The sequence below is a fragment of the Pan troglodytes genome, chromosome 20 (genome assembly GCF_028858775.2).
Source record: "Pan troglodytes isolate AG18354 chromosome 20, NHGRI_mPanTro3-v2.0_pri, whole genome shotgun sequence".
NCBI lineage: Eukaryota > Metazoa > Chordata > Mammalia > Primates > Hominidae > Pan > Pan troglodytes.
This window is the reverse complement of record NC_072418.2, coordinates 14,140,537-14,167,297: the sequence shown is the minus strand read 5'-3', so window position 1 is coordinate 14,167,297 and position 26,761 is coordinate 14,140,537. Positions and strand designations below refer to the sequence as shown.

Genomic DNA, 26,761 nt, shown 5'->3' with positions numbered 1-26,761 from the left:
AAGGGGCAGCTGGGGACGCCAGTGCCTGACCCAGGACGACAGACACAGGAGGGTCTGGCTGAGCAATGGTGCCCAGGCTGTCCTCCCTGCCACCTCCCAGGGACCCTCCCTGCAGGGACCAGGCCCAGCCTGTGGTTGCCTCAGTGATTCCCCATCACCAGCTCCCCTGGGAGCCAAGGAGCAGGCGCTGTGGGACAGGTGTCCCCGCTCCTCAGCCCCCGCTACCTGATGGACTCCTCCATGTCCTTCAGCGACCGCTCAGCCTCCTCGAACTTGTTGCGGGCCTCCTGGGCAGCTGGGAGAGGGGTTGGAGGTCAGAGATGTCCTCAACCCCATCCAGGAGGATGGGGAACGGGGTTCCATGGATGTGGCTGTGTGCTCCCATACCCTCATTTTGCTCTGGCCAAGGACTTCACCCCGACAGCCTTGAGGGCCTCACCAGCTATAGAGCAGCCACGACTTGCTGCCCAGGCTCCCAGCTCCTGAGCGAGTGGGGCCAGGAGTGACACAAACAAGCTGCGGCCCTTGGGGAGGCAGAAGGGCCCCTTGGGGCTGGCGAGGGTGGGACTGGCTTACCCTAGGCCCCCTTCCTGGACTCCCCAAGATACTGGGGCTTGTGCTGGCCGAGTCAGAGCAGGGTCTAAGTTCAGGATCTTTCCTCGACCTGTGCCACCACGGCAGGAAACGCTGGGCCCACCCGAGGAGCCTGGCCCCCGCCCACCCTCACCATCGATGAAGGCCTGTGTCTGCTCGTCGTAGGGCGGCATTTTGTCTTCCTCAGCAGGGCTGGCCGGCTGCGGGGGTGACAGTGGCGGTGGGGCCTCCTGGGGAAGGGGCAGGGTCAGTGAGTAGCCCTTCCCCCACCCTCTCTGTCTCCACTTCTCCCCCAAACACGGACCTTGGGCTGCTCCCCCTGCACCTCGGAATCCTCCTCCTCCTCCTCTTCTTCAGCCTCCTCTTCTTCCTCCTCCTCCTCCTCCTCCTCCTCTGTGGGCGACGAGGGCACTGGCGGCTGCTCCTCCTTGGGCTCCGTCAAGTCAGGGGCAGAAGGTGCTGGAAGGTCGGTGGGCAGTGCCTGGTGGGCGAGCGGTGCGGTCGGTGCTGTGGACTCAGGGTCCACCCACACCCTCAGGCTCACACCACAGCCCAAGGGGCAGCCTCGGTGTCTCTGCCCCTCCTGCGGGGCCTGCAGGGAGGACCGACAGCTGGGGTGGGGGGGTCTCGGTGGGGCGTGCTGGGGCCACCCAGCTGGCCAGGGTGGCCAGGTGCCAGAACCGGAGGCAGCTCCCTTGTGAGGCGGGGTGGGGGCAGTGTGGGGGGAGGACCAAGTCCCCTCCCTTCTCCTCCACTGACCTCGGACCGGTACTTGTCCCTGATGGCGGCCCAGACGCGGTCGTAGAAAGAGGTGGCGTCTGTCTGTGTGTCCCCACTGAGGAGGGCCTGTGTGTGTTGGGGGTGGTGTCAAGATCTAGGCCACCACGTGTCCCCCATCTCGGCCACCCCAGGCACCCGGGCTGCGGTGCCAGGCACGGGAGGGCTGGGCCCCGGGCCCTGATGACCAGGCCAGGGCCACGCCAGTGAGGCACTGCGGCCAGGAGGGGGCAGCACAGGCCTGTGGGAGGGGAGGAAGAGGCCGGGGGCTGGAATGGTTGGGGGCACTGAGACAGAAAGAGAGAAGCAGATGGACAAACGGACGTACAGATGGAGGAAGAGAGAGCCCAGGACCAGAGAGGGCCAGGCCCTCCAAGGGAGAGGCCAAGGCCCAGGCTGCAGATGGAGTGGGAGAAACCCAGGGGTGGGCAGAGAAGGGAGGCCAGAAGCCGGGGGCCACAGGGAAGGAGGAGGATAGGAAAGGAGACAGACAGGGGACGAGGGTGTGGGGGAGGAGGGGAATAGGGCAGGACAGGGGTGGGGGAGGAAGGGGATTGGGTGCTCAACAGCGGGTAGAGTGGGGGCAGGTGCAGGGAAACGGGCTCCAGCCCGACCTGGCTCCATCCCGGGTCCTGCCAGGCGGGAAGCGGCCCTGAGTGGCTGCCATCCCAGCTCACCCAGAGGAGGCATCCCAGGCCAGCAAGGAGCTTTCCTTGGTCCCCCTCCTGTGCCCTGAGGTCACCCTGGGGCAATGCTCCCTAGAAGTCCCCAGCCAAGGGGCAGCCGGGGGTACCTGAGCTTCTGCTTCTGACAACGCCCCATCCCCATCTGTGTCCAGCTCCGGGTGAGTCTGCAGCTCAGTCACCGAGACCCTGCGGGGGCGTGGCAGAAGCAGACTGGAGGAGTGAGGCCCCAGTGGCTCTCAGCTGGGGGCACCATGTGGCCCACCTGTTCTTCCCTGCAGGGCCCCACCCTGGAACTTGCTTCAGGACCTCAAGGTGTAGGGGCCTCCCCACCCTCCTGCCCCCTCCTCAGGACTCCATGACCCCAAAGGAGCTCAAAGTAAGGGGTGGGACTGGGAGATACCTGGACCCCCAAATGTCCGATGACCTCTCTACCAACTCACCCAGGTGGCACCTCCTTCCACCCCAGGACCCGGCACATTGAAGCTGCCATCTGCCTTGGTCCCCCACCCAGCAAAGCCCACCCCCACCCTTGCCCATTCTGCCCATTTGGTCCCTCTGAAGCCCCCTGCTCCTTGGCATCCGACATCTCCTAGGCTCCCCGTGTGCCTCTCAGCCCCCAAAAGTCCACCCTCCACCAGGTAACCCAGCAAGCTCAGAGGCACAGCCAGGATTCGAACCCAGGTCTGGCTTTCCCCAGAGCGTAGTGGGGCTGGGAAAAGCCATCCGATCACTAGATGCCTAGACACACTCCCTGAGGCTGAGGGTCTGTGCCCAGCTCCTGGGGAGAGGGTGGTCCCCCTATCTCCTCGCCCAGGGCATCCTGGACCTGGCCATCCATGAGTAAGAGGGGGGGTCACACGGGGCTTGGGATCAGCCTGGACCCCACGCCGGGGGAACCCAAGGAGGATCTGGCTGGTTTCTAGAGGCGAGGGTGGCGGGGAGGGAAACCCAGGCCCACGGAAGGGTGGGCAGCTCCAACTAGGGGACACTCACGTCCCGTCCATGTCATCATCCAGCTCCTTGAAGGCATCAGCCGCCAGCTCCTGCTCCTGTTGGGCCTTGGCGGCAGCCAGCTGCTCTGTAAAGAAGCTACCTCTGTCACCCCCTGCCCACCCACCGGCTCCCACCAGCCCCCGCACCCCACAGGGTCATTTGCCACCAAGCGCCTACTATATGCCTGGCCCCATGCTGGACCCTGAGGACACGACTGTGGAGGAGACAAAGGTCCCTGCCCTTACCAGGGGAGGACAGACGAAGAGCAAGGTGAATGGTTGAAGCCTGGTTGTGTTGGGGGAGACCGGGACAGGGTGGGGAGTGCAGAGGCAGGAGGGCCACTGGTGGGGCTGGAGCAGGGAGGTGGGAACCCAGGTGGCAGAGGGCAGCCCTGTCAGGCCACTGTTGGGACAGAGGTGGGGGCGAGGGCAGAAGCCAGGTGATAACAAGGGCTGGCCCAGGCTGGGGGCTGAGGAAGAAGCACGGAGCAGAGGCAGATTCTGGGGAGACGCAGATGGAGTGCGCAGACGGTCAGAGGTGGGAGGTGGGGTTGGGGAGAGGAGAGCGACCACTGAGACTTTAGGTTTAGGACCTGGCAGAGGCATGTCAGGGCAGGGCTGGCAGGAATGAACCTTCATGGCCAAGGATGCTGGGAGATGGGGAGGATACAGGGAGGGAGACCGGTCCTGGGGGCATCTTGGGGGTCCCCAGGGCTGCTCCCAGGAAGAGGGGCCAGCCGGACAGAAGGGGACCGAGCCTCTGTCCCAAAAGTCCCTCCTTTGTCTGTCGCTACTCTAACCTAAGCAGAGCGGAAAGCAGCCACAACAGCGGCTCCAATGATTAACTTCCTACTGTATACCAGGATTCAGTTCCCACTGTATACCAAGCTCCAGCTTGGTCCTCTACAAACAGAATAAAGACAGCTGGTATTTCCTCTAGAGAGTCTTAGGTCACCCCAGGACATCCCGCATGTCCCAGGAGACCCGGCTGACACTGTTCTGAGTCTCACAGATGAGGGCCTGAGGGGTCCCTGACCTTTCTGTGGGTGAAGGGACCTGCCCATAATCACCTAGCCAGTGAGAGGTGTAGCCTGGGGCCCAATCCAGGCCATCTACCCTCGGAGCCCTGGCTCAGCCCCGCCACCCTTTGGGAATCTGGGTCAAAACATGGCGCTTCCCTCTGATTCCACACCTCCACACTGAGAACACGTCCTGAGGAAAATTAGGCCTGAGCTTGCCCAGACCCAAGTGAAAGGAAGCTTGCAACACGACAAAGATTCAGGGCAGACAGAGCCAGAGAGTGAATTCCCTTTCTACATGCAATGTGGCCTTGCCAAAAAACACCAGGCTCTAGCACCAAAAACAAATGAAGAAGGGAAATAATATCTTCAGTTGCAGACAGAGCTGGGCGCCGTGGCTCATGCCTGTAATCCCAACACTTTGGGAGGCCAAAGCAGGCCACCTGAGGTCAGGAGTTCAAGACCAGCCTGGCCAACACGGTGAAACCCCGTCTCTACTAAAACTACAAAAATTAGCCGGCTGTGGTGGCAGGTGCCTGTAATCCCAGCTACTCAGGAAGCCTAGGCAGGAGAATCACTTGAACCCAGGAGGTAGAGGTTGCAGTGAGCAGAGATCGGGCCATTGGCACTTCAGCCTAGGCGACAGAGCGAGACTCCATCTCAAAAATAAATAAATTAAAAAAAAATCTTCAGTTGCAGACAAAGGGCCAAACCCCAGATAGAAAAAGCTCTTTATTATTTTTTTTAGATGAAGTCTTGCTTTGTCACCCAGGCTGGAGTGCAGTGGCGAGATCTCAGCTCACTGCAACCTCTGTCTCCCGGGTTCCAGCGATTCTCCTGCCTCAACCTCCCAAGTAGCTGGGACCACAGGCAGATGCCACCATGCCAGGCTAATTTTTTTTTTTTTTTTTTTGAGACAGAGTCTCACTCTGTTGCCAGGCTGGAATATAGGGGCGCAATCTCAGCTCACTGAAAACCTCCAACATCCTGGTTCAAGCAATTCTCCTGCCTTAGCCTCCCAAGTAGCTGGGATTACAGGCACACACCACCATGTCCAGCTGATTTTTGTATTTTTAGTAGAGATGGGTTTCACCATGTTGGCTAAGATGGTCTCAATCTCCTGACCTCGTGATCTGCCTGCCTCAGCCTCCCAAAGTGCTGGGATTACAGGCATGAGCCACTGTGCCCGGCCATAATTTTTTCTTTTAGTAGAGATGGCGTTTCACCATGTTGGCCAGGGTGGTCTCAAACTCCTGACCTCAGGTGATCTGCCCGTCTCGGCCTCCCAAACTGCTGGGATTACAGGCGTGAGCCACCATGCCCAGCCACAAAAAAGCTCTTACAATTAGTGAAGACAAATACCAAACACCTGATAGGAAAAATGGTCACTGGATTAACTAAGTCCTGCTAAAGTCATATAACAAAATCTACATTGATGTTAAAAGGAAATAGGCGGCCGGGCGAGGTGGCTCATGCCTGTAATCCCAGCACTCTGGGGGGCCAAGGCAGGTGGATCACTTGAGGTCAGGAGTTCAGGACCAGCCTGGCCAACATTGTGAAACCCCGTCTCTACTAAAAATACAAAACAATTAGTTAAATGTGGTGGCAGGTGCCTGTAATCTCAGCTACTCAGGAGGCTGAGGCACAAGAATTGCTTGAACCTGGGAGGCAGAGGTTGCAGTGAGCTGAGATCACGCCACTGTACTCCAGCCCGGGTGGCAGAGGGAGACACTGTTTCAAAAAACAAATTATTTAAACAATTTTTAAAAAGGAGGCTCCTGACATATGCCACAATCCAAGCGAACCTCAAAGCACACAAGGCGATGGGCAGCATGATCAAAAACCTGCTGAAACTGACAACAGATAATGAGCGGGAGACTCCTAGGCCCAGACCTGCTCCCACCCAGGACTGAAGGTGAGTCCTTGGCCATTTCTGCCGTACCTTCCCACAGCTTCTGGTGCTGCTCTTTGGCCTCTCTCTCTGGCTTCTCAGCTTCCTCCTTCACTGTCCGCAGCATCTCCACCTGGTCTTCCAGAGACTTCTTCCCAGCCTGTAGCTCAATGAGCTTTTTCTGGGTGGGCAGAAGGCAAGAGACCAGCTCTCCTCTGTTCTGCCTCCTCCTCATTGACTACTACCTCCCTGCCTCTACTCTACAGGGCAGCAGGGAGATGTTCCAAAACACACACCAAGCTGGGTCTCTCTCCCGAGCTGGGGTTCCCTGTAGCCCTCTGGAGAGAAGCCCAAACGCCTCAATGTAGCCCGCAAGGGCCCCTGCCTGATTCTCCAGCCCCATTTGCCTCATCCCTATCTCACTAGGATCCAGTCGCCCTGACAACATTCAGACCCCCAAACGCTCTTCTGCCTCCGGTTCTTCAAACATGCTGTTCCTTCAGCCTGGAACACTCTACCTGGCTAACTCCAAATTACCCAACAGATTTCATGTGAGATAGAGGCCTCCTCCTCCTCCAAGAAGCCTTCCTTGCCTCCTGCCCCCAAGGCAGAGAGGGAGAGGAACTGGGCAAGAAGTCTCTACCCCGAATTTCCCTTTGTCCAGCAGCTCTGGCTGGCTGTCCCTCCCACTAGCAATGAATGCCTTGAGGCAAATCCAGGTCAGTTTCCAGCCTCCTGCCCAGTACACAGGCAAGGCAGGGAGAGACACACACCTAGGGACCCCAAAGCACCCACCCTATGGAATTAATCCAGCTGCTACTGGCTGACGTTATCTTTCTAACATCAGAACTGGGGAGTCATCTGGTCATCAGCCCATCTTACAGGCAATGGCACCACAGATCCGGGGTACAGAGAAGCAACCCTCCCATCCCCAGGAGGCAAAGAGGCCCTTCCAGCCTGCTTTAGTCTGATGCCCGAGGCCCTGATAAACACCTAAGCCGACAGCCTCCCCCTCGGGAACTATTATACTTAGGCAATGACTAAACGCCTAGCACACAACTGAGAAAGCAAAGCTCTGAAAGGCAGTCACTTGCCCCAGAACAGCAGTGAGGGGCAAACCCCTCCCCAGCCTTGCAAGCCCACGCTATGAGGCCTCAAGGCCCAGATCACCCTGGGGCAGCCCCCGCGGGTTCCTTACCTGCTTCTCCTCCCGTGCCTTCTTCCAGTCTTCAATAAGGATCTTCTTCAGACGGAACCCTTCGCGGGTGACCTCGGCCATCTGCTGCAGGGACTCTCTCTCCTTACGGCCCTTCTCTCTGCGGTGGGGAGACACACAGGCACCACCAGTGGGGCACTTAGGGTCCACCAGGTCTGCCTCTTCCAAAATAGCTCAATCCAGCTGTGGCCCCCCACCAAGCCATGCTGGGAAAGATGAGAGCAAGCCTTCCTCCCAGGTTCTCTCAACATCAGCATCCTTCATTCCTGTCCTTGAAAGAGGAACAGTGGGTTCTGTAAGCCCCTGGGGTCACGGAAGGGACTAGGGAGTGCCAGGAGGTGGAGCTAGATATCAACTCTCAAGAGACAGGAGACCGGCTGGGTGCAGTGGTTCATGCCTGTAATCCCAGCAGTTTGAAAGGCCAAGGCAGGAGGATCACTTGAGCCCAGGAGTTCGCAACCAGCCTGGGCAACATATAAAGACCCTGTCTTTACACATAATTAAAACAAATAAAAAAACCACAGAAGACAGAGAGAACAGAAATCATGACTCCCAGACAAAAAGACAATCTGGTTACTAAGTGTGTTGGTTGGCTGGGCGTGGTGGCTCATGCCTGTAATCCCAGCACTTTGGGAGGCCAAGGAGGGCAGATCACCTGAGGTCAGGAGTTCGAGACCAGCCTGGCCAAGATGGTGAAACCCTGTCTCTACTGAAAATGCAAAAATTAGCTGGGCGTGGTGGCGCCCAGCTACACGGTGTAATCCCAGCTACACGGGAGGCTGAGGCAAGAGAATCACTTGAACCCGGAGGTGGAGGTTGGGGTAAGCAAAGATCATGCCACTGCACTCCAGCCTGGGCAACAGAGCGAGACTCTAACTCAAAAAAAAGTGTGGGCCAGGCGCGGTGGCTCACACCTGTAATCCCAGCACTTTGGGAGACCGAGGCGGGCGGATCACAAGGTCAGGAGATCGAGACCATCCGGGCTAACACGGTGAAACCCCATCTCTACTAAAAATACAAAAAAAAAAATTAGCCAGGTGTAGCGGCGGGCGCCTGTAGTACCAGCTACTCGGAGGCTGAGGCAGGAGAATGGCATGAACCCGGGAAGCGGAGCTTGCAGTGAGCGGAGATCACACCACTGCACTCCAGCCTGGGCGACAGAGCGAGACTTCGTCTCAAAAAAAAAAGAAGTGTGTTGGTTGTGTTCAATCCACCTTCTATTTAAAAGATGTGGAATCCAGAGAGTTTTACACCATCTGCCAACAACTGATAGGACTTTGTTTTTTTGTTGTTTTTTTTTTACTTTTTAGCTCACTGCAACCTCTGCTTCCCAGGCCCAAGCAATCTTCCTGCCTCAGCCTCCTGAGTACCTGCGACTACAGACACGCACCAACACACCCGGCTAATTTTTTAACAAATTTTCAGCCAGGCATGGTGGCTCACATCTGTAATCCCCGCACTTTGGGAGGCCAAGGCAGGTGGATCATGAGGTCAGGCGTTCAAGACCAGCCTGGCCAATATTGTGAAACACCGTCTCTACTAAAAATACAAATTTTAGCCGGGTGTGGTGGTGGATGCCTGTAGTCCCAGCTACTCGGGAGGCTAAGGCAGAAGAATCGCTTGAACCCGGGAGGCAGAGGTTAGAGTGAGCCGAGATCGCGCCACTGCACTCCATCCAGCCTGGGCAACAGAGTGAGACTCTGTCTCACAAAAAAAAAAAAAAAAAAAAAGAAAGAAAAAAAAATTTTTCTGAGACGGGTCTCACTGTGTTGCCCAGGCTGGTCTCAAACTCCTGGGTTAAGGTGATCCTCTCGCCTTAGCCTCCCAAAGTGCTGGGATTACAGGTGTGAGCCACATGCCCAACCAGTAATTTTTTAAATTATAATTTCCAATTTTTATTTTTACTTTTTAATTTTTTTTTTTTTACTTTTTATAGAGATAGGGTATCGCTATTTTGCCCAGGCTGGTCTCAAACTCCTGGGCTCAAGCCATCTTCCTGCCTCAGCCTCCCAAAATGCTGGGATTACAGGCAGGAGCCACCATGAGCCGGGTCTCGTTTTTTCATATCAGACAGGTAATGCGGCAAGGTCGCAACAAGGTTTAAGGGAGGCGCATCTCTCACACGTGCATAAAAACCTAATCATCGGGGCCAAGCGCGGCGGCTTAGCACTTTGGGAGGCTGAGGCGAGCAGATCACCTGAGGTCAGGCGTTTGAGGCCAGCCTGGCCAACATAGTGAAACCATCTCTACCAAAAATACAAAAGTTAGCCGGGCGTGGTGGGGGTACGCCTGTATTCCCAGCTACTTGGGAGGCTGAGGTGTGAGAATTGCTTGAACCCGAAGGGCAGAGGTTGCAGTGAGCCAAGATCACGCCACTGCACTCCAGCCTGGGCGACAGAGTGATACCCTGTCTCAAAAAATATAAATAAATAAAAATAAATCATCATGCCTATGAACTACAAAAGGATCAGCTGGCAGGAATTGAGAACAGCTGTTCCTCTAGATGCCACAATCCCCACCCCTCCGTATTGCCTCATACTCGGCCTCCTTCTGTTGTATGCTTTTTTTTTTTTTTGCTTTTTTTTGAGACGGAGTCTCACTCTGTTGCCCAGGCTGGATTGCAGTGGTGTGATCTCGGCTCACTGCAACCTCTGCCTCCCGTGTTCACGCCACTCACCTGCCTCAGCCCACCGAGTAGCTGGGACTACAGGTGCCCGCCACCACACCCAGCTAATTTTTTGTATTTTTAGTGAGACGGAGTTTCACCATGTCAGCCAGGATGGTCTCGATCTCCTGACCTCGTGATCTGCCTGCCTCAGCCTCCCAAAGCGCTGCGATTACAGGTGTGAGCCACCGCGCCTGGCCTCCTTCCGTTGCATACTTTACCTGCCTGTGGGTGTTTCGGTTTTCAGGACCTGCTGCAGAGCGTGACAATGGAAAGTTTAGAGTCCAAGTGCCGGCTCTGCTATCTCCTATGTGACCCTGGGGAAGTCATTTCCCTTTCTAAACTTGAGTTCCCCCATCTGTTGAATCGGGAAACAATCCTACCTGCTTCCAGACTAGAGGGAAAGGTGGGGATTAGGATTCACAAGGCACCTGGCACAGACAGAGAACCCGATACAGAAAAGCAGAAGAGAGAGTGGGCCCGATTCACTGGGTGGAGCCAGGCAAAGTCTTGGGGTGGGGTGATGGGAGGGGTACTGTCACCCACGTACTTGCAGGTGTTCTCACAGATGACGCCGCTGTTGTACTCGTCTGTTCCATCGCAGCAGTCTGTGGCAGAGGCAGAAGCCGAGATCAGACCTGGCAGTGCCTCCTCCCTCCCTCCCTCTACCACCTTTCCAGAATCCTGGTGCATCTTCACTTACCACAAACACCATCGTTGACCCGGTTGGAGGGGATATACAGGGGCTTATAGCCAGTGTTGGTGCAGTGGAAGCTGCCGTTAGGACAGGCAGCCGTGCCTGTGAGGAAGAAGGGAGGGAAGGTTTTCGGAGTCAGCTCAGGGACAGACATGTCCCATCCATCCACAGATAAGAGCCCCTGACCCACACTGCACACAGCACAAGAAAGGAAAGGAAACCAAAGGAAGGAAAGAGTTGTACACTGCACACCCAGGGCTCGAAATAAAGCTCTCCAGTGCCGCCTCCTGCCTCTTCTCACTGAGGCCCTTCAAAACAGGGTCTCCACCTGGCACGGGGGCTCACACCTGTAATCCCAGCACTTTGGGAGGCCGAGGCGGGTGGGTCACCTGAGGTGATGAGTTTGAGACCAGCCTGGCCAACACGATGAAACTCCATCTCTACTAAAAATACGAAAAATTAGCCGGATGTGGTGGCATGTGCCTGTAATCCCAGCTACTCAGGAGGCTGAGGCAGGAGAATCGCTTGAACCCGGGAGGTGGAGATTGCAGTGAGCCAAGATCATGCCACTGCACTCCAGCCTGGGCGATAAGAGTGAAACTCCATCTTAAAAAAAAAAATTAAAAACAAAACAAAACAAGGCCAGGTACGGTGGCTCACGCCTGTAATCCCAACACTTTGGGAGGCCGAGGCGGGTGGATCACAAGGTGACGAGATCGAGACCATCCTGGCTAACACAGTGAAACCCTGTATCTACTAAAAATACAAAAAAAAACTAGCTGGGCGTGGTGGCGGGTGCCTGTAGTCCCAGCTACTCAGGAGGCTGAGGCAGGAGAACGGTGTGAACCCGGGAGGCGGAGCTTGCAGTGAGCCGAGATGGCGCCACTGCACTCCAGCCTGGGAAACAGAGCGAGACTCCGTCTCAAAACAAAAACAAAACAAAAGACAGGGTCTCATCCAGGCACGGTGGCTCACACCTGTAACCCCAGCACTTTGGGAGGCCAAGGCAGGAGGATGACTTGAGCCCAAGAGTTCCAGGCTGCAGTGAGCTATGATCATGCCACTGTACTCCAGCCTCAGCAACAAAGCAAGACCCTGTCTCTTCAAAAAACACAAAAACAAAAAGCCAGGGTCTCCCTTCACCTCTGTCTCCTGCTGGATTGCTCTTGGCCCCACCCTGACTCCCACTTCTAGGGGTTTGCCCGTGTTGACCCCTCCATCTGCAGCACCTTCGGGATTCAACTGAAACCTCACCTCCTTGGAGGAGCCTTCTCTGACCCCGAGGCTTGGGAGGAGGAGGACTCTGGGCTCCTCCAGCTGCCCGGGGCCATAACACTGACCACTGACTTCTGAGCTTGTTTCTTCCCACTCAAAGGGGAGCCAGCAGAGGTAATATCTTGGTCACACAGACAGGGCCTGGCACTGAGCAGTGTTCAATAAACATCTGATGGATGAACAGAGAAAAGGCTCACCTGGCTCGTCAGAGCCATCTTTGCAGTCGCAATAGTCATCGTTGACCTGATCAAATGGGATGGTGGCCGAACCGTCTAGGCAGGTGAAAGGCTTGGACTCATCGTAGAAGTGATGATCTGCGGGGTACAGGAAGCTCAGCCCAGGGCAGGTAAGCGCCTTCTCCACCAAATACCACCTCTGTCCTCCCACCCCCACCAGCGGAGCACTACCGGGAAACTGAGTCAAAAGGCTGTAAATGCCTATCCCCAAGGCCCAATGTTGGCCCCTCCCACCTCCAGCCTGGCGGGAGGGTGAACAGGAGGACTCACTGGTGAGGGAGACGCCCCGGGGCCTCTTGACCTCCACGGCCCAGCACATGGGTAGCAGCAGAAGCAGCGGCAGCAGCATCTCACCAGACGCTCTGAGGCCCGAAACGGGTTCTGTGGGAGGAAACCTACAGCGGGGAGATGCGCTGTGTCTTCACGCTGTAGGAAGAAAGCGGATCCCGGTCAGTGGGAGAGGGCTACTTCCAGCCAATTGGATTCCTCCATCGCTTCCAGGCAATGAGGCCTCACTTTGTTTCCGATATGGGGGCAAGGGGCAGCGATCTCCCCAATCCTGGCCAGTCTCACTTTGCTCAAATCAATGGCGAGGATCTCAAGATCTCAAAACCTCCGCTCCCTGTGCCCAACTGTGACCCAATTCCCGCCAATAGACCAAAGGGATTAACAGCCTTCGCCGTCCACACCCACACATGTACCCTCCGGTTGCCCCCTGTAAGAAACTGAGGTGCCCTCCCACCCGCTCGTTCACACCTACACGAGGCTGGAGCAAAGGTCAGTATCCACCGCACCCCTCTTGTCCAGCAGCCGCGGTTCCTGCTGCAGAAAGAAAGCGGAAATTTCTGGGCCCCGTCACTTCCGGTCGTACGTTCCGCACCGGGAACGGAGACTCAGGGTCGCCATGTTGGGAGAGGCAGGAGTGGGGGCGGTGCCAGAGCCGAGACGGCCATCTTGGGCAGGACTGTGAAACCTTAGGATAGTTCTGAGAGCTAGCTCTTAATGGCGGCGCAGCGTACCTCCATCTTGGGAGTGGCGGCTTCTCAAGCCGGAAAAAAAGTTCCTGAAAAATGCCCGCGAACCCCCAGGGGCGGGATAAGGTTGGGGGAGGTAGGGAAACGGAATGAACACGTGACCCCAAAGTGTCCAGACCCTCCGTCCTGCGGCGCGGCTCTACCCCGCCCACTGTTGGGACCGCCCCTCTATGCAGCCTCAGCCAATGAGAACGCAGTGTCAGCCACGGAACGCGGGTGGTCTCCATGGAAACAGTGGAGCGAGACGGGGAGGCGGTTACCTGGCAACCGAGAGATGCGGAGCGCAACCACCTAGCGGTCGGAAAGTGCATTTTTCAGAGCCCTAGGAATCCGAGCTGACGGATCCCTGACAGGGGCGATTGACTCCTAGTTATCCCCCTAACCCCTAGGGGCCTTCAGCCCCAACCCCATCATGACATCTCCTCTGTGCAGGGCGGCCTCCGCCAACGCCCTGCCTCCTCAGGACCAGGCTTCGACGCCCTCTTCCAAGGTCAAGGGCAGGGAGGCTTCGGGCAAACCCAGCCACCTCCGAGGCAAGGGCACAGCCCAGGCCTGGCCCCCAGGCCGTTCCAAGGGAGGATCCTTCCACAGAGGTGCAGGGAAGCCCTCTGTGCACTCTCAGGTGGCTGAGTTACATAAAAAGATACAACTGTTAGGTAAGATGGCTCCAGAGGGTACAGAGGGTCAGGGGTCAACAGTGCCCATCCAATCTTCAGACCAGGCATGGTGTGACAAAGGTATTTCTCCAGCATGAGTCTAGGTAAACCGTTTCTGGGCAAAAACTCATACTTGGTTCATGTTTTTCCTTCTCTGTCTCTTAAAACTTCTCATGGGTTCAGAACCGACTGAACTGTACTTCATACTTTCTTGTAATTTCTTTTCTCTTTTTTTTTTTTTTTTTTTTGGCAGAATCTCACTCTGTTGCCAGGTGGGAGTGCAGTGGAACGATCTCGGCTCACTGCAACCTCCGCCTCCCGGGTTCAAGCGATTCTCCTGCCTCAGCCTCTTGAGTAGCTGGGACTACAGGCACACGCCACCACGCCTAACTAATTTTTGTATTTTTAGTACAGAGGGATTTCACCATATTGGCCAGGGTGGTCTCAATCTCTTGACCTCCCAAACTGCTGGGATTACAGGCGTGAGCCCGCCTCGGCCTCCCAAACTGCTGGGATTACAGGCGTGAGCCACTGCACCCGCTCTTTTTTTTTTTTTTTGAGACAGGGTCTCGCTCTGTTGCCTAGGCTGGAGAGCAGTGGCATGATCTCGGCTCACTGCAACCTCTGCCTCCAAGGTTCAAGCAATTCTCGAGCCTCAGCCTCCTGACTAGCTGGGACTATAGGTGCGTGCCACCACACCTAATTTTTATATTTTTAGTAGAGACTGGGTTTCACCATGTTGGCCCGGCTGGTCTCGAACTCCTGATCTCAAGTGATCCACGGCCTTGGCTCCCAAAGTGCTGGGATTACATGTGTGAGCCACCGCGCCCAGCCTTCTTTCTTTCTGACAGGGTCTTGCTCTGCTGTTCAGGCTGGAGTGTAGTGGTTGGATAATAGCTCACTGCAGCCTTGACCTCCTAGGCTCAAGCGATCCTTCCACCTCAGCCTCCTGAGTAGCTGGGACTACAGGCATACACCACTGTGCTTGGCTAATTTTCTTACTTTTTGTAGAGATGGGGTCTCACTATGCTGCCCAGGCTGGTCTCGAACTCCTGGGCTCAAGCAATCCTTCCTCCTCAGCCTCCCAAAGTGCTGGGGTTACAGGCATGGGCCGCTGCACCTGGCCTGAGCATAGATTTTAGAGCCAGATTTTCTGGGTTGGAATCCTGGCTCTGCATAATAGTTGTCCAACCTTGGGGGACTAAGAGTAACCTAATTGTTCTCAGTTTCTCGATGTGTGAAATGGGGATAGTAACGGTACAACATAGGTACCTGAAATGTGTAAAGTGCTTAGAACAGTGCCTGGCACATAGCAAAGTACCATAAGGTGTAAACCAGTGGTTCTTGTTGGAAAAGGGTTGGTTTGCCCCACAGGGGCCATTTGGCAATGTCCTAAGACATTGAGACCAGCATGGCCAACACGGTGAAACACTGTCTCTACTAAAAATACAAAAAATTAGCCGGGCATGGTGGCATGCATGTCTGTTGTGGGTGTGTGTCTGCCACTGGCATCTAGTGGGCAGAGTTGAAGATGCTGCCCAATATTCTGCAAAACACAGGAGAGCACCCCACAGCAAATAATTATTCGGCCCAGTTGTTGGTCATCCTGAGGTTGCAGAATCCTTGTGTGTAAGCTATTATTATTGCTTTTGTTGATATTATTAAGAGGTAATCATGGCTGGGCGAGGTGGCTCACACCTGTAATCCCAGCACTTTCGGAGGCTGAGGTGGGCGGATCATTTGAGGTCAGGAGTTTGAGACCAGCCTAGCCAACATAGTGAAACCCCATTTGTACTAAAAGTACAAAAATTAGCCGGGCATGGTGGCGCACGCCTGTAATCCCAGCTACTTGGAAGGCTGAGGCAGGAGAGGGGCTTGAACCCAGGAGGTGGAGGTTGCGGTGAGCCAGGATTGCGCCACTGCACTCCAGCCTGGGTGACAGAGTGAGATTCCGTCTTAAAAAAAAAAAAGGGTAATCTTGCATGGTTGCTTGTGACCTTAAGCAGTTTAATCAGCCCAAGCCTCTGTCTTGTCATCTGTGCAAGGGGTATGATATGCGTATGCCATGGATACCTATTGGCACGTGATATATGGCATTCGGAAACCTCTTAGTCCAGCATCCAACACATCATAAATGCTCACAGTGAAGTAGAGTTGACCCTTGAACACCATGTGTTCACATATATCATTCATCCTTTCAAGTTAAAAAAAATTGAGATGGGCAGGCCGGGCACAATGGTTCACACCTGTAATCCCAGCACTTTGGGAGGCTGAGGCAGGAGGATTGCTAGAGGCCAGGAGTTCGAGACCAGCCTGGGCAACATAGTGAGACCCTCGACTCTACAAAAAATAAAGTAGCCAGATGTGGTGGCACATGCCTCTAGTCCTAGCTACTTGGGAGGCTGAGGCAGGAGGACTGCTTGAGCTCAGGAGGTTGAGGCTTCAGTGAGCAATGATAGCACCACTGCACTTCATTCTGGGTGACAGAGCAAGACCCAGTCCCAAAAAAGAAAAGAAAATACAACAGTCCTGGAATGCAAAACCTGAGTATACAGAGGGACAACTGTTTGTATCTGCAGGTTCCACAGGGCTGACTGTGGTACTTGAGTATGGAAGGATTTTGGGTTTTTTTGTTTTTGTTTTTTTTTTTTTTTGAGACAGAGTCTTGCTCTGTTGCCCAGGCTGGAGTGCAGTGGCAGGATCTCAGCTCAATGCAACCTCCACCTCCAGAGGTCAAGTAATTCTTGTGCCTCAGCCTCCTGTAGCTGGGATTACAGGCACCCACCATCATGTCTGGCTAATTTTTTTTTTTTTTTTTTTGAGGCAGAGTCTCACTCTGTCACCCAGGCTGGAGTGCAGTGGTGCGATCTCGGCTCACTGCAAGCTCTGCCTCCCAGGTTCACACCATTCTCCTGCCTCAGCCCCCTGAGTAGCTGGGACTACAGGTGCCTGCCACCATGCACAGCTAATTTTTTTTTTTTTTTTTTTTTTTTTTTGTATTTTTAGTAGAGGCGGGATTTCACTATGTTAGCCAGGATGGTCTCGATCTCCTGACCTCGTGATCCACTCACTTTGGCCTCCCAAAGTGCTGGGATTATGGACGTGAGCCACCGTGCCTGGCCATGCCCAGCTAATTTTTGTATTTTTGTAGAGATGGGGTTTCACCATGTTGGCCAGGCTGATCTGGAACTCTTGACCTCAGGTGATCCGCCCGCCTCTACCTCCCAAAGTGCTAGGATTACAGGAATGAGCCATCATGCTCAGCCTCACACCTGGCTAATTTTTGTATTTTTAGTAGAGATGCGGTTTTACCATGTTGGCCAGGCTGGTCAACGACTGCATTCTTATAATATTAAGTTGATGAGCCTGGCACAGTGGCTCACACCTATAATCCTAGGACTTTGGGAGGCCTAGGACTTTGGGAACACCTGAGGTCAGGAGTTCGAGACCAGCCTGACCAACATGGAGAAACCCCATGTCTACTAAAAATACAAAATTAGCCAGGTGTGGTGGTACATGCCTGTAATCCCAGCTACTTGGGAGGCTGAAGCAGGAGAATCTCTTGAACCCGGGAGGCGGAGGCTGTGGTGAGCCGAGATTGCGCCATTGCACTCCAGCCTGGGCAACAAGAGTGAAACTCCATCTCAAAAAAAAAAAAAAAAAATAGTTGATGATTGCAAAAAAGGTCTTTCCTCTGGGATGTTGCACCCATGCACCCACCCAGTAACTGTGTGTCTGTCCACCTCACCTGCCTGCCAGAGGGTGACCGGAAGGCTTTTTTTGAGAGCTCTCAGTGGAACATCAAGAAGAACCAGGAGACCATCAGTCAGCTCCGCAAGGAGACTAAGGCACTGGAACTAAAGCTGCTGGACCTGCTCAAGGTAAGGGGCAAAGGGGTGGGTGTAGGGTTCCTGCGGTGGTGGATGGTGGGGGACAAGGAGGCAGCACCTGGCCTTAGCTGGAGGTGGCATGCTGAAAGGTGACTGGACTTCCCTCCTTGCAGGGAGATGAGAAAGTGGTCCAGGCAGTGATTCACGAATGGAAGTGGGAGAAGCCATACCTGAAGAACAGGACAGGACAGGTTTGCCCACCCTCGCCCCACCTCCTCCTTCATTTCCAGCCTGGGTCCCCTCACCACTGGACTCCAGGCTCACCCTCTCCAATCCTTCCTGCACACTAGCTGCCATTCATGTGCTCATTCAATTAAATCTTTATTACTCACTATCCTTGTATCTGGCATCCTGGCATGGTAGTAAATGCAGTGAAAAAGCAGACCAAGTCTCCACTTCTAAAAACAGCTCATATCCTAATAGGGAAAACAAGTTAAAAAAAAAACATCACAGCCAGGCGCGGTGGCCCACGTCTGTAATCACAGCACTTTGGGAGGCCAAGGCGGGCAGATGACCTGAAGTCGGGAGTTCAAGACCAACCTGACCAACATGGAGAAACTCTGTCTCTACTAAAAATACAAAACTTAGCTGGGCATGATGGCACGTGCCTGTAATCCCAGCTACTCAGGAGGCTGAGGCAGGAGAATCGCTTGAACCCGGGAGGCAGAGGTTGCAGTGAGCCGAGATCGTGCCATTACACTCCAGCCTGGGCAACAAGAGCGAAACTCCATCTCAAAAAATAAATAAATAAATAAAAATAATAAAAAAATAATAAAACATTTTAAAAAGTCATTGAACCCAAGAGGCAGAGGTTGTAGTAAGCTGAGGTTGTGCCACTGTGCTCCAGCCTGGGAGACAGAGTGAGACTCAGTCTCAAAACAAACAAACGAAAACAATGACCAGTGGCACATGCCTGTAATCCCAGCTATTCAGGAGGCTGAGGCTGGAGGATTGCATGAGCCTAGAAGTTTGAGACTATAATGAGCCACAATTGCACCACTGCACTCCAGCCTGAGTGACAGTACAACCTGTTTCTTTAAAAAAAAAAAAAAAAAGGCTGGGCGCGGTGGCTCACGCCTGTAATCCCAGCACTTTGGGAAACCGAGGCGGGTGGATCACGAGGTCAGGAGATCGAGCCCATCCTGGCTAACACGGTGAAACCCCGTCTCTACTAAAAATACAAAAGGCCGGGCGCGGTGGCTCATGCCTGTAATCCCAGCACTTTGGGAGGCCGAGGTGGGTGGATCACAAGATCAGGAGTTGTAGACCAGCCTGGCCAAGATGGTGAAACCCTGTCTTTACTAAAAATACAAAAATTAGCCAGGTGTGGTGGCAGGCACCTGTAATCCCAGCTACTCAGGAAGCTGAGGCAGAGAATTGCTTGAACCCAAGAGGCAGAAGTTGCAGTGAGCTGAGATCGCACCACTGCACTCCAGTCTGGGCGACAGAGTGAGACTCTGTCTCAAAAATAAATACATAAATAAAAAATAAAATAAAAATAAAAATACAAAAAATTAGCCAGGCATGGTGGTGGGCGCCTGTAGTCCCAGCTACTCAGGAGTCTGAGGCAGGAGAACAGTTTGAACCCGGGAGGCGGAGCTTGCAGTGAGCTGAGACTGGTGCCACTGCACTCCAGCCTGGGTGACAGAGCGAGACTCTGTCTCAAAAAAACAAAAACAAACAAACAAACAAAAACAAAAGATAAAAAATTAAAGGCCGGGCGCGGTGGCTCACGCCTGTAATCCCAGCACTTTGGGAGGCTGAGGCGGGCGGATCACCTGAGGTCGGGCATTTGAGACCAGCCTGGCCGACATGGCGAAACCCCGTCTCTACTAAAAATACAAAAAATTAGCCGGGCATGGTGGTGCATGCTTGTAATCCCAGCTACTCAGGAGGCTGATGCAGGAGAATCCCTTGAACCCGGGAGGTGGAGGTTGCTGTGAGCCGAGATCATGCCATTGCACTCCAGCCTGGGCAACTCTGTCTCAAAATAAGTAAATAAATAAATAAATAAATAAAGCACAGTCTAGGCATGGTGGCTCATGCCTTGTAATACCAGCGCTTTGGGAGGCCAAGGCTGGAGGATCACTTGAGCCCAAGAGTTTGAGACCAGCCTGCCAACATAGTGAAACTTTGACTCTACAACAAATACAGAAGATTTGCCAAATGTGGTGGCACAGGATTGTAGTCCCAGCTACTTGCCAGGCTGAGGTGGGAGGATCACCTGAACTGGGGAGGTCGAGGCTGCAGTGAGTCATGTTTGTGCCACTGCACTCCCGTCCGGGTGACAAAGCAAGGCCTTGTCTGAAAAAATAATTTTAAAAATTAAAAGGCTGGGCGTCATGGCTCACGTCTGTAATCCTAGTACTTTGGGAGGCCAAGGCAGGTGGATCACTTGAGCTCAGAAGTTCATGACCAGCCTGGGCAACGTGATGAAACCCTGTCTCTACCAAAAATACAAAAATGTACCCAGGCGTCATGGCATGCATCTGTGGTCCCAGCAACTGAGGACGCTGAGGAGGAAGGATCACTTGAGCTCAAGGGGCGGAGGTTGCAGTGAGCCAAGATCGAGCCACTGCACTCCAGCCTGAGTGACAGGGTGAGACCCCATCTCAAAAAACAAAACAAAACAAAATTGGGCTGGGTGCAGTGGCTCTTGCCTGTAATCTCAGCACTTTGGGAGGCCGAGGAAGGAGGATGGCTTGGGCCCAGGAATTCGCGACCAGCCTGAGCCACATAGCGAGACCCTGCCTCTGTAATTTTTTTTTTTTTTTTGAGACAGAGTCTCGCACTGTCGCCCAGTATGGAGTGCAGTGGCACCATCTTGGCTCACTGCAAGCTCCGCCTCCCGGGTTCACGCCATTCTTCTGCCTCAGCCTCCTGAGTAGCTGGGACTACAGGCGCCTGCCACCATGCCTGGCTAATTTTTTGTATTTTTAGTAGAGACGGGGTTTTACCGTGTTAGCCAGGATGGTCTCGGTGTCCTGACCTCGTGATCCACCCGCCTTGGCCTCCCAAAGTGCTGGGATTACAGGCGGGAGCCACCGCGCCCAGCCTAAAACATTTTTTAAAAGAAAAAAATGGCCAGAAGATGGCTGGGTGAGGTGGCTCACGTCTGTAATCCCAGCACTTTCGGAGGCCGAGGCAGGTGGATCACCTGAAGTCAGGCGTTTGAGACCAGCCTGGTCAACGTGGTGAAACCCTGTCTCTACCCAAAATACAAAAATTAGCCGGGTGTAGTGGCACATGCCTGTAATCCCAGCTACTTGGGAGGCTGAGGCAGGAGAATTGCTTGAACCTAGGAGATGGAAGTTGCAGTGAGCCGAGATCGTGCCACTACACTTCAGCCTGGGCGACAGAGCGAGACTCCGTTTCAAAAAAAAAAAAAAAGAAAAGAAAACAAAAACAAAAATTAGCCAGGCATGGTGGTGGGCACCTGTAATCCCAGCTACTCGGGAGGCTGAGGCAGGAGAATGGCGTGAACCCAGGAGGAGGAGGTTGCAGTGAGCCGAGATTGCACCACAGCACTCCAGCCTGGGTGTGAGAGCAAGACTCCGTCTAAAAATAAAAAACAAAAGAAAGAAAGAAAAATTAAAAAATATTTTTTTAGAACCCTGAGCCGGTGTAAGATCACCAAGGTGGTCGATATAGACAGAGAGAAGACTCCAGTGCTGTCTCTCCAAAAACAGCACAGAAGGGGTGGCCAGGGAGGTGGGTAGAAAACGGGAGAGGGGAGTCCTGGAAGCCACAATATGGGAAAAGGAAGGGAGGAAGGGCTAGGTGTGTGTCGGGGTAGGGTGTTCAGGCTCCTGCTTTCGGTCCCCTCCTTGCAGCAGGCCCTGGAGCACCTAGACCACCGGCTGAGGGAGAAGGTGAAGCAGCAGAACGCCCTGCGGCACCAGGTGGTGTTGCGGCAGAGGCGGCTGGAGGAGCTCCAGCTGCAGCACAGCCTGCGCCTTCTGGAGATGGCGGAGGCGCAAAACAGACACACGGAGGTGGCCAAGGTAGGGGCGGGTGAGGCCTGCAGGGCAGAGGGTCGTGTGGGAGGGATTGAGTGCGGAGGGCCCTCAGCCCAGCCCTGCTGCTCTCCAGACCATGCGGAACCTGGAGAACCGCCTGGAGAAGGCCCGGATGAAGGCGCAGGAGGCGGAGCACATTACCAGCGTGTACCTGCAGCTCAAGGCCTATCTAATGGTAGGGGCTAGGAGGGCTCGGGTGAGATGACAAACAGGGAGGGCGGGCTTGGCTAGGGACAGCAGTCACAGACCTGCACCACCTCCCCTACCCCTCCCCACCACGCCCCAGGACGAGAGCCTCAACTTGGAGAACCGGCTGGACTCCATGGAGGCTGAGGTGGTGAGGACCAAACATGAGCTGGAGGCACTGCACGTGGTGAACCAAGAGGCCCTCAATGCCCGGGACATTGCCAAGGTGCCACCCCTCTTGCTCTCGGCCATCCTGCCCAGCTGCCGCGGTCTCCCAGCTTGAGAATCTGACCTCAGCTGTCCCTGAGCTTCCCCTACGCCCCCGCCCCCATCTATCTCCCAGCACCCTGCGGCGGGCAGTGGTAGGTGCCAGCTGGTCTCCCTGCTCCCCTGCCCGCCCTCCAGAACCAGCTGCAGTACCTGGAGGAGACCTTGGTTCGAGAGCGCAAGAAGCGGGAACGCTACATAAGTGAGTGCAAGAAGCGCGCCGAGGAGAAGAAACTGGAGAACGAGCGCATGGAGCGCAAGGTGGGCGCACCCAGGGGTGCGCGCCTGTGACTCCAGCCCAGCCCAGCACAAACCAGCCATGCCCTGGCTCTCCCTCATCCTAGGCCTTCTCCCATTTCCTAAGTTTCTCCTAACCCCGCCCCCTCTCTGACTCCACCCCCACTTGGTGCGAAGACCCCTCCCACATCCCTGACCCCGCCTCTCCTCCCCTCCCCTCCTAAGCGACTGCACCATTTTGGCTCTGACATGGCCTCCAGCCTTCCCCTTACTCAGTGACCCCCCTACCCATCCTTTCCCACCTGACTAGACTGCCTGTCCTGAATCTGACCGTGCCTCTAAGCCAACCGTTGCCTACGGCCCCGCCCCCTCACTCTTGGCCCCGCCCCTGCACCTGCCCTGAGGCTGCCTCCCGTCCAGCCCTCACCAAAGCCCTGTCCTGCCTTTTTGTTTTTTGGGTTGTTGTTGTTGTTGTTTGATAGGTTTTTTTTTTTTTTTTGCATATATATATATATATATATATATATATATATGGTTTTTTTTTTTGAGACACGGTCTTTGTCGCTCAGACTAATTATAGCTCACTGCAGTCTCGACCTCCTGGGCTCAAGTGATCCTCTCACCTCAGCCTCCCAAGTAGCTGGGACTACAGGCGCCCCACCACGCCCTGCTAATTTTGGTGTTTTTTGTAGAGACGGGGTCTCGCCGTGTTGTCCAAGCTGGTCCCGAACCCCTGGGCTCAAACAATCCTCCCGCCTCAGCCTCCTAAAGTACTGGAATTAAAGGCGTGAGCCACAGCCACCGCCACCGCGCCCGACCTTGTCCCACTTTCTTGACACCTGCCCGGGTGCCTTTATCTGGCCCCAAGCTTTTGCCCTCTCCCTTCCCTCCAGTTTGAGCCCTGTTCCCTCGCGGGCCCCTGTCTGGATCCCCCTCCCCGGCCTCCTTCCTAAGCGCTGTCCACCAGCTGACCCTGGCTCTGACCTCAACCCACGAGCAGACCCACCGCGAGCACCTGCTGCTACAGTCCGACGACACCATCCAGGACAGCCTGCATGCCAAGGAGGAGGAGCTGCGGCAGCGCTGGAGCATGTACCAGATGGAGGTGATCTTTGGCAAGGTCAAGGACGCCACTGGCACTGACGAGACGCACGTGAGTTCTGCCCGCAGCCCTCTCCGCCGCGCCCCACCCCCACCCCAGACGGGCCCCAGGGGTGCCTAAGCCGGTGAAACCGACACACCCTGTCTCCCCTCTCTGCCAGGTCAGTTATTCAGCTCACAAACCTGCTCCTTTCTTGAAAAACATCCCTTCCCCCTCCAGCTACCGTTCAGTTTTTTGCTGCCCTTCGCAGCAAAACCCCTAGGAGCTGTCTACACTCGCCGTCATTTCTACACTCGCCTTCCGTTCTCTCTTGCACCATGCTAACTCCTTTGCCATGCCAGCTCTAGGAGAACTGGGAGTTTCGTCTCTTGTTCTGTCTCCAGTGTCTGTAACATGGTCTGGGACCCAGTGGACCGCCCAGTACCATCCTCAGATCCTGGCAAGTGGGGTCCCTGCGCCGGGTCCCTCACTGTAAAGTCTTCCTTGCATTATTCTAAGACCGCTGTGTCCCCCTTGGGTCCTGGTTCCCGCCGGTGAACACTGGACCCCAACCCTGTTTCTCCCCTCTGGGTGTCCGCCAACCTGCTGCTCCTCCGATGGGGCCGACCCCTGAGGACTTCCGGGACTCCCACCTATAGGAGTACACCTATGGGGTCATCTGGGGCACTGAGGCGCAGCCCCTTTCCAGATGTGGGCCTTGTGAGCGGATGGCTCCGAAGACGGGCGGTATTTCCTGCGGAATCGGGCGAGATTCACGGCCAGAAATTGATGGCACTTTGATTTTGGAAAGAAGCTATGCTCGCCTCTCCAGTTGCCCCCGAATTTGGGCTGACTCAAATTCCTTATATAGGCCAGAAAGGGCCCCGCAAAAATGATATATCCAGAGCTGCTCACCCTTGAAGCAACCCTGAGTCCAACCCACAGTGTCCCCATACATTGCTGTGCAAAAGACGCCAGCTCAGGCCACCTGTCCTGCGTGCGAGGGTTCGCAGGGTGGGGGAGAGGAGGTGGAGCGCCCCTACGCTCCCTAGGCCCTGGCTCTGACTGGGGCTGGGTGGCCCGCAGTCGTTGGTGCGGCGGTTCCTGGCCCAGGGCGACACCTTCGCGCAGTTGGAGACGCTCAAGAGCGAGAACGAGCAGACGTTGGTGAGGCTGAAGCAGGAGAAGCAACAACTGCAGCGGGAGCTGGAAGACCTCAAGTACTCGGGGGAGGCCACGCTGGTGAGGTGAGGCACCGGGGCTCTGGGGAGGGCGGCGGGGCGGGCTGAGCCCCCGGGGTGACCTCCCGGCTCCCTGCAGCCAGCAGAAACTGCAAGCCGAGGCGCAGGAGCGTCTCAAGAAGGAGGAGCGGCGGCACGCCGAGGCCCAGGACCAGCTGGAGCGCGCCTTGCGGGCGATGCAAGTGGCCAAGGACAGCCTGGAGCACCTGGCCAGCAAGCTGATCCACATCACTGTGGTAAGCCCCGCCCGGGGGAAGCCCCGCCAGGCCCTCCTGGGACCACAGAGGCGCAGCCACGAAGCGGGGGTTCCTGCCACACCAGCCTGCCCGAGGGAACGTGGCCTGCCACATCCTCTGTCCCGGACGTCAGAGGCCCCGCCCACAGGGGAAGCCCCACCCCATTCCTCAGAGTCTCCGCCCCACCTCCCTGGGGAAGCTCTCACTCCCCAAGGAAGCCCAAGACTTCAGAGACCCTGTCCCGTCTCAAGGTCCGCCTCCAAGGGAAAGAAGTCCCACCCTGTCCCCGAAAAGCTCGGAGACCTATCTGCAATTCTGGAGCAGCCCGAGACAGAAGACCTATCCTGCCCGCAGCAGAGGGCCATTTCTTCAGGAGGCCATCCCACAATGGCCTCCCTCGAATCCTTACTGTTCCCAAGAGGCCTCCCCGAAACCTTTTCATATAGAGTTAGAGTTCAGAGGCTCCCCCATCACAGACGTGGCCTTGACCTAAGTCCCCGCCCCCAATGGCTAGGATCGACCCTGCAGGTGGGCCCTTACCTCCTAGGCCCCGCCCCCGAGAGAAAAGCCCCGCCCCTGGGTGGAGCCTTCCAAGAGGCCCCTCCCCTCTCGGCTGACCCGGCTCTACCCTGGCCGCAGGAGGACGGCCGCTTCGCGGGAAAGGAGCTGGATCCCCAGGCAGATAACTATGTGCCAAACCTGCTGGGCCTCGTGGAGGAAAAGCTGCTGAAACTGCAGGCGCAGCTCCAGGGCCACGACGTGCAGGAGATGCTGTGCCACATCGCTAACCGCGAGGTGCCCTGCAGCCATGGGGCAGAGCTCCAGAGATCTAGGAGTAGGGCTGGGTCGGAAAACCAGGGAACCGGGGGCAACTTCGGGAGACCACATTGCAGGCTGATCAGCCAGGAAGGGGTCTCGGGGACAACGGGCGGGGTTTGACGAGCCAGGGGTGAGCCCGAGCCACGAGGGAAGAAACCAGAAGAGGTGCGGGCGGGTCCTGTGAGGCTAGAGGACGCGGCTGGGGGATCCGGATGGGGAGAGGCCTAGTGGCAGGGCCCCAGAGACCAGGGGCGGACCTGAGTGATGAGGGGGTGAAGCTGGGTATCAAGGTGCCTGCTGAAGGAGGGATGGGAGTGGGCAGTGGTCTCCAGTTGGAACTAGGGCATATCTCGGAATGGGGTAGGGAGGAGGGGGAACGTGACTTCTCGGTGGCCCCTGGCCCCGCCCACCTTCCTCTCTCGCTTCCCATCCCCGCTTAGTTCCTCGCCAGCTTAGAGGGAAGGCTGCCCGAATACAACACCCGCATCGCCCTGCCCCTTGCCACTTCCAAGGACAAGTTTTTTGGTCAGTATGGGTGGGGGGATGAAGGGGTGCGGTTGGGGCCCCAAGCTGGGTAGCAGGAGGTTGTCAGATACCCTGTTCAGGGCCAAGGTGGGGGTGGAGTGGGGTGGTAAAGGGAAGGGGAGCCAGGGATGGGGACCTGGATCCCACATCGCTCCCTGCTCATCCCCCCACCCCCCGTAGACGAAGAGAGTGAGGAGGAGGACAACGAGGTAGTGACCCGCGCATCACTCAAGATCCGTTCCCAGAAATTAATCGAAAGTCACAAGAAGCACCGTCGCTCTCGGAGGTCCTAGACTCGTCCTGACACCCACCTGGCGGCCCCCTTCGGAGCCCCCGATCCCTCTGGGTCTAGCGCAGGCCCCACGGGGCCCCTTCAGGGGCTGAACGCGGCCCGGACCGGGAACGGAGGCGGCCAGCGGCGCCGGAGGGGAGGAAGGGGCCGGGCCAGACGTTCCCACAGTAAATCTCCCCAGCTGGGTCCGCCCCGGCCTCAGAGTTGCGCAATAAAGGTTACCGACCATG

At 55.8% G+C, this 26,761-nt stretch overlaps 2 protein-coding genes and 1 pseudogene across 16 annotated transcripts in view; 1 reads left to right on the top strand and 2 right to left on the bottom strand.

The window, feature by feature from the left end:
• PRKCSH (PRKCSH beta subunit of glucosidase II) overlaps positions 1-13,277 on the bottom strand; it is a 15,722-nt gene extending 2,445 nt beyond the window's left edge. For 3 of the 13 annotated variants that reach the window (XR_010153539.1, XR_010153540.1, XM_016935103.3), the window contains exons 1-13: positions 12,809-13,024; positions 12,319-12,474; positions 12,010-12,126; positions 10,544-10,639; positions 10,391-10,448; positions 7,158-7,275; positions 6,011-6,140; positions 3,051-3,135; positions 2,165-2,243; positions 1,354-1,440; positions 899-1,075; positions 728-824; positions 226-295 (exon numbers count right to left, since the gene is read on the bottom strand). Coding sequence is in view for 6 of the 13 variants with exons in the window: in XM_016935103.3 (XP_016790592.2) it covers positions 226-295; positions 728-824; positions 899-1,075; positions 1,354-1,440; positions 2,165-2,243; positions 3,051-3,135; positions 6,011-6,140; positions 7,158-7,275; positions 10,391-10,448; positions 10,544-10,639; positions 12,010-12,126; positions 12,319-12,397 (1,193 nt within the window). In the remaining 7 variants the exon portion in view is untranslated. Of the gene's footprint in view, positions 1-225; positions 296-727; positions 825-898; positions 1,076-1,353; positions 1,441-2,164; positions 2,244-3,050; positions 3,136-6,010; positions 6,141-7,157; positions 7,276-10,390; positions 10,449-10,543; positions 10,640-12,009; positions 12,127-12,318; positions 12,475-12,804; positions 13,025-13,067 lie in introns of those variants that run through there. The other 10 variants (XR_010153543.1, XM_016935105.3, XR_010153541.1 and 7 more) reach the window with 8 other exon arrangements.
• On the bottom strand, positions 9,240-9,356 carry LOC112206456 (small nucleolar RNA U13; annotated as a pseudogene).
• On the top strand, positions 12,672-26,761 carry ODAD3 (outer dynein arm docking complex subunit 3). Of its 3 annotated transcripts, none has more exons than XM_016934180.4 (13): positions 12,672-12,825; positions 17,498-17,619; positions 17,742-17,819; positions 21,462-21,632; positions 21,721-21,822; positions 21,934-22,059; positions 22,239-22,361; positions 23,338-23,490; positions 24,505-24,665; positions 24,739-24,895; positions 25,535-25,690; positions 26,155-26,239; positions 26,420-26,761. In XM_016934180.4, exons 1-13 carry the CDS (start codon positions 12,744-12,746, stop codon positions 26,530-26,532), a joined length of 1,629 nt encoding a protein of 542 aa, XP_016789669.1. In that variant the 5' UTR covers positions 12,672-12,743; the 3' UTR covers positions 26,533-26,761.

Bases quoted from the DNA above. Each gene is read 5' to 3' on its own strand.
- ODAD3 (XM_063800387.1), top strand. From the start codon at position 13,495: ATGACATCTCCTCTGTGCAGGGCGGCCTCCGCCAACGCCCTGCCTCCT. The intron at 13,739-17,497 runs GTAAGATGGCTC...CCTGCCTGCCAG, and splicing joins TAAAAAGATACAACTGTTAG to AGGGTGACCGGAAGGCTTTT. The intron at 25,731-26,154 runs GTAGGGCTGGGT...ATCCCCGCTTAG, and splicing joins AGAGCTCCAGAGATCTAGGA to TTCCTCGCCAGCTTAGAGGG.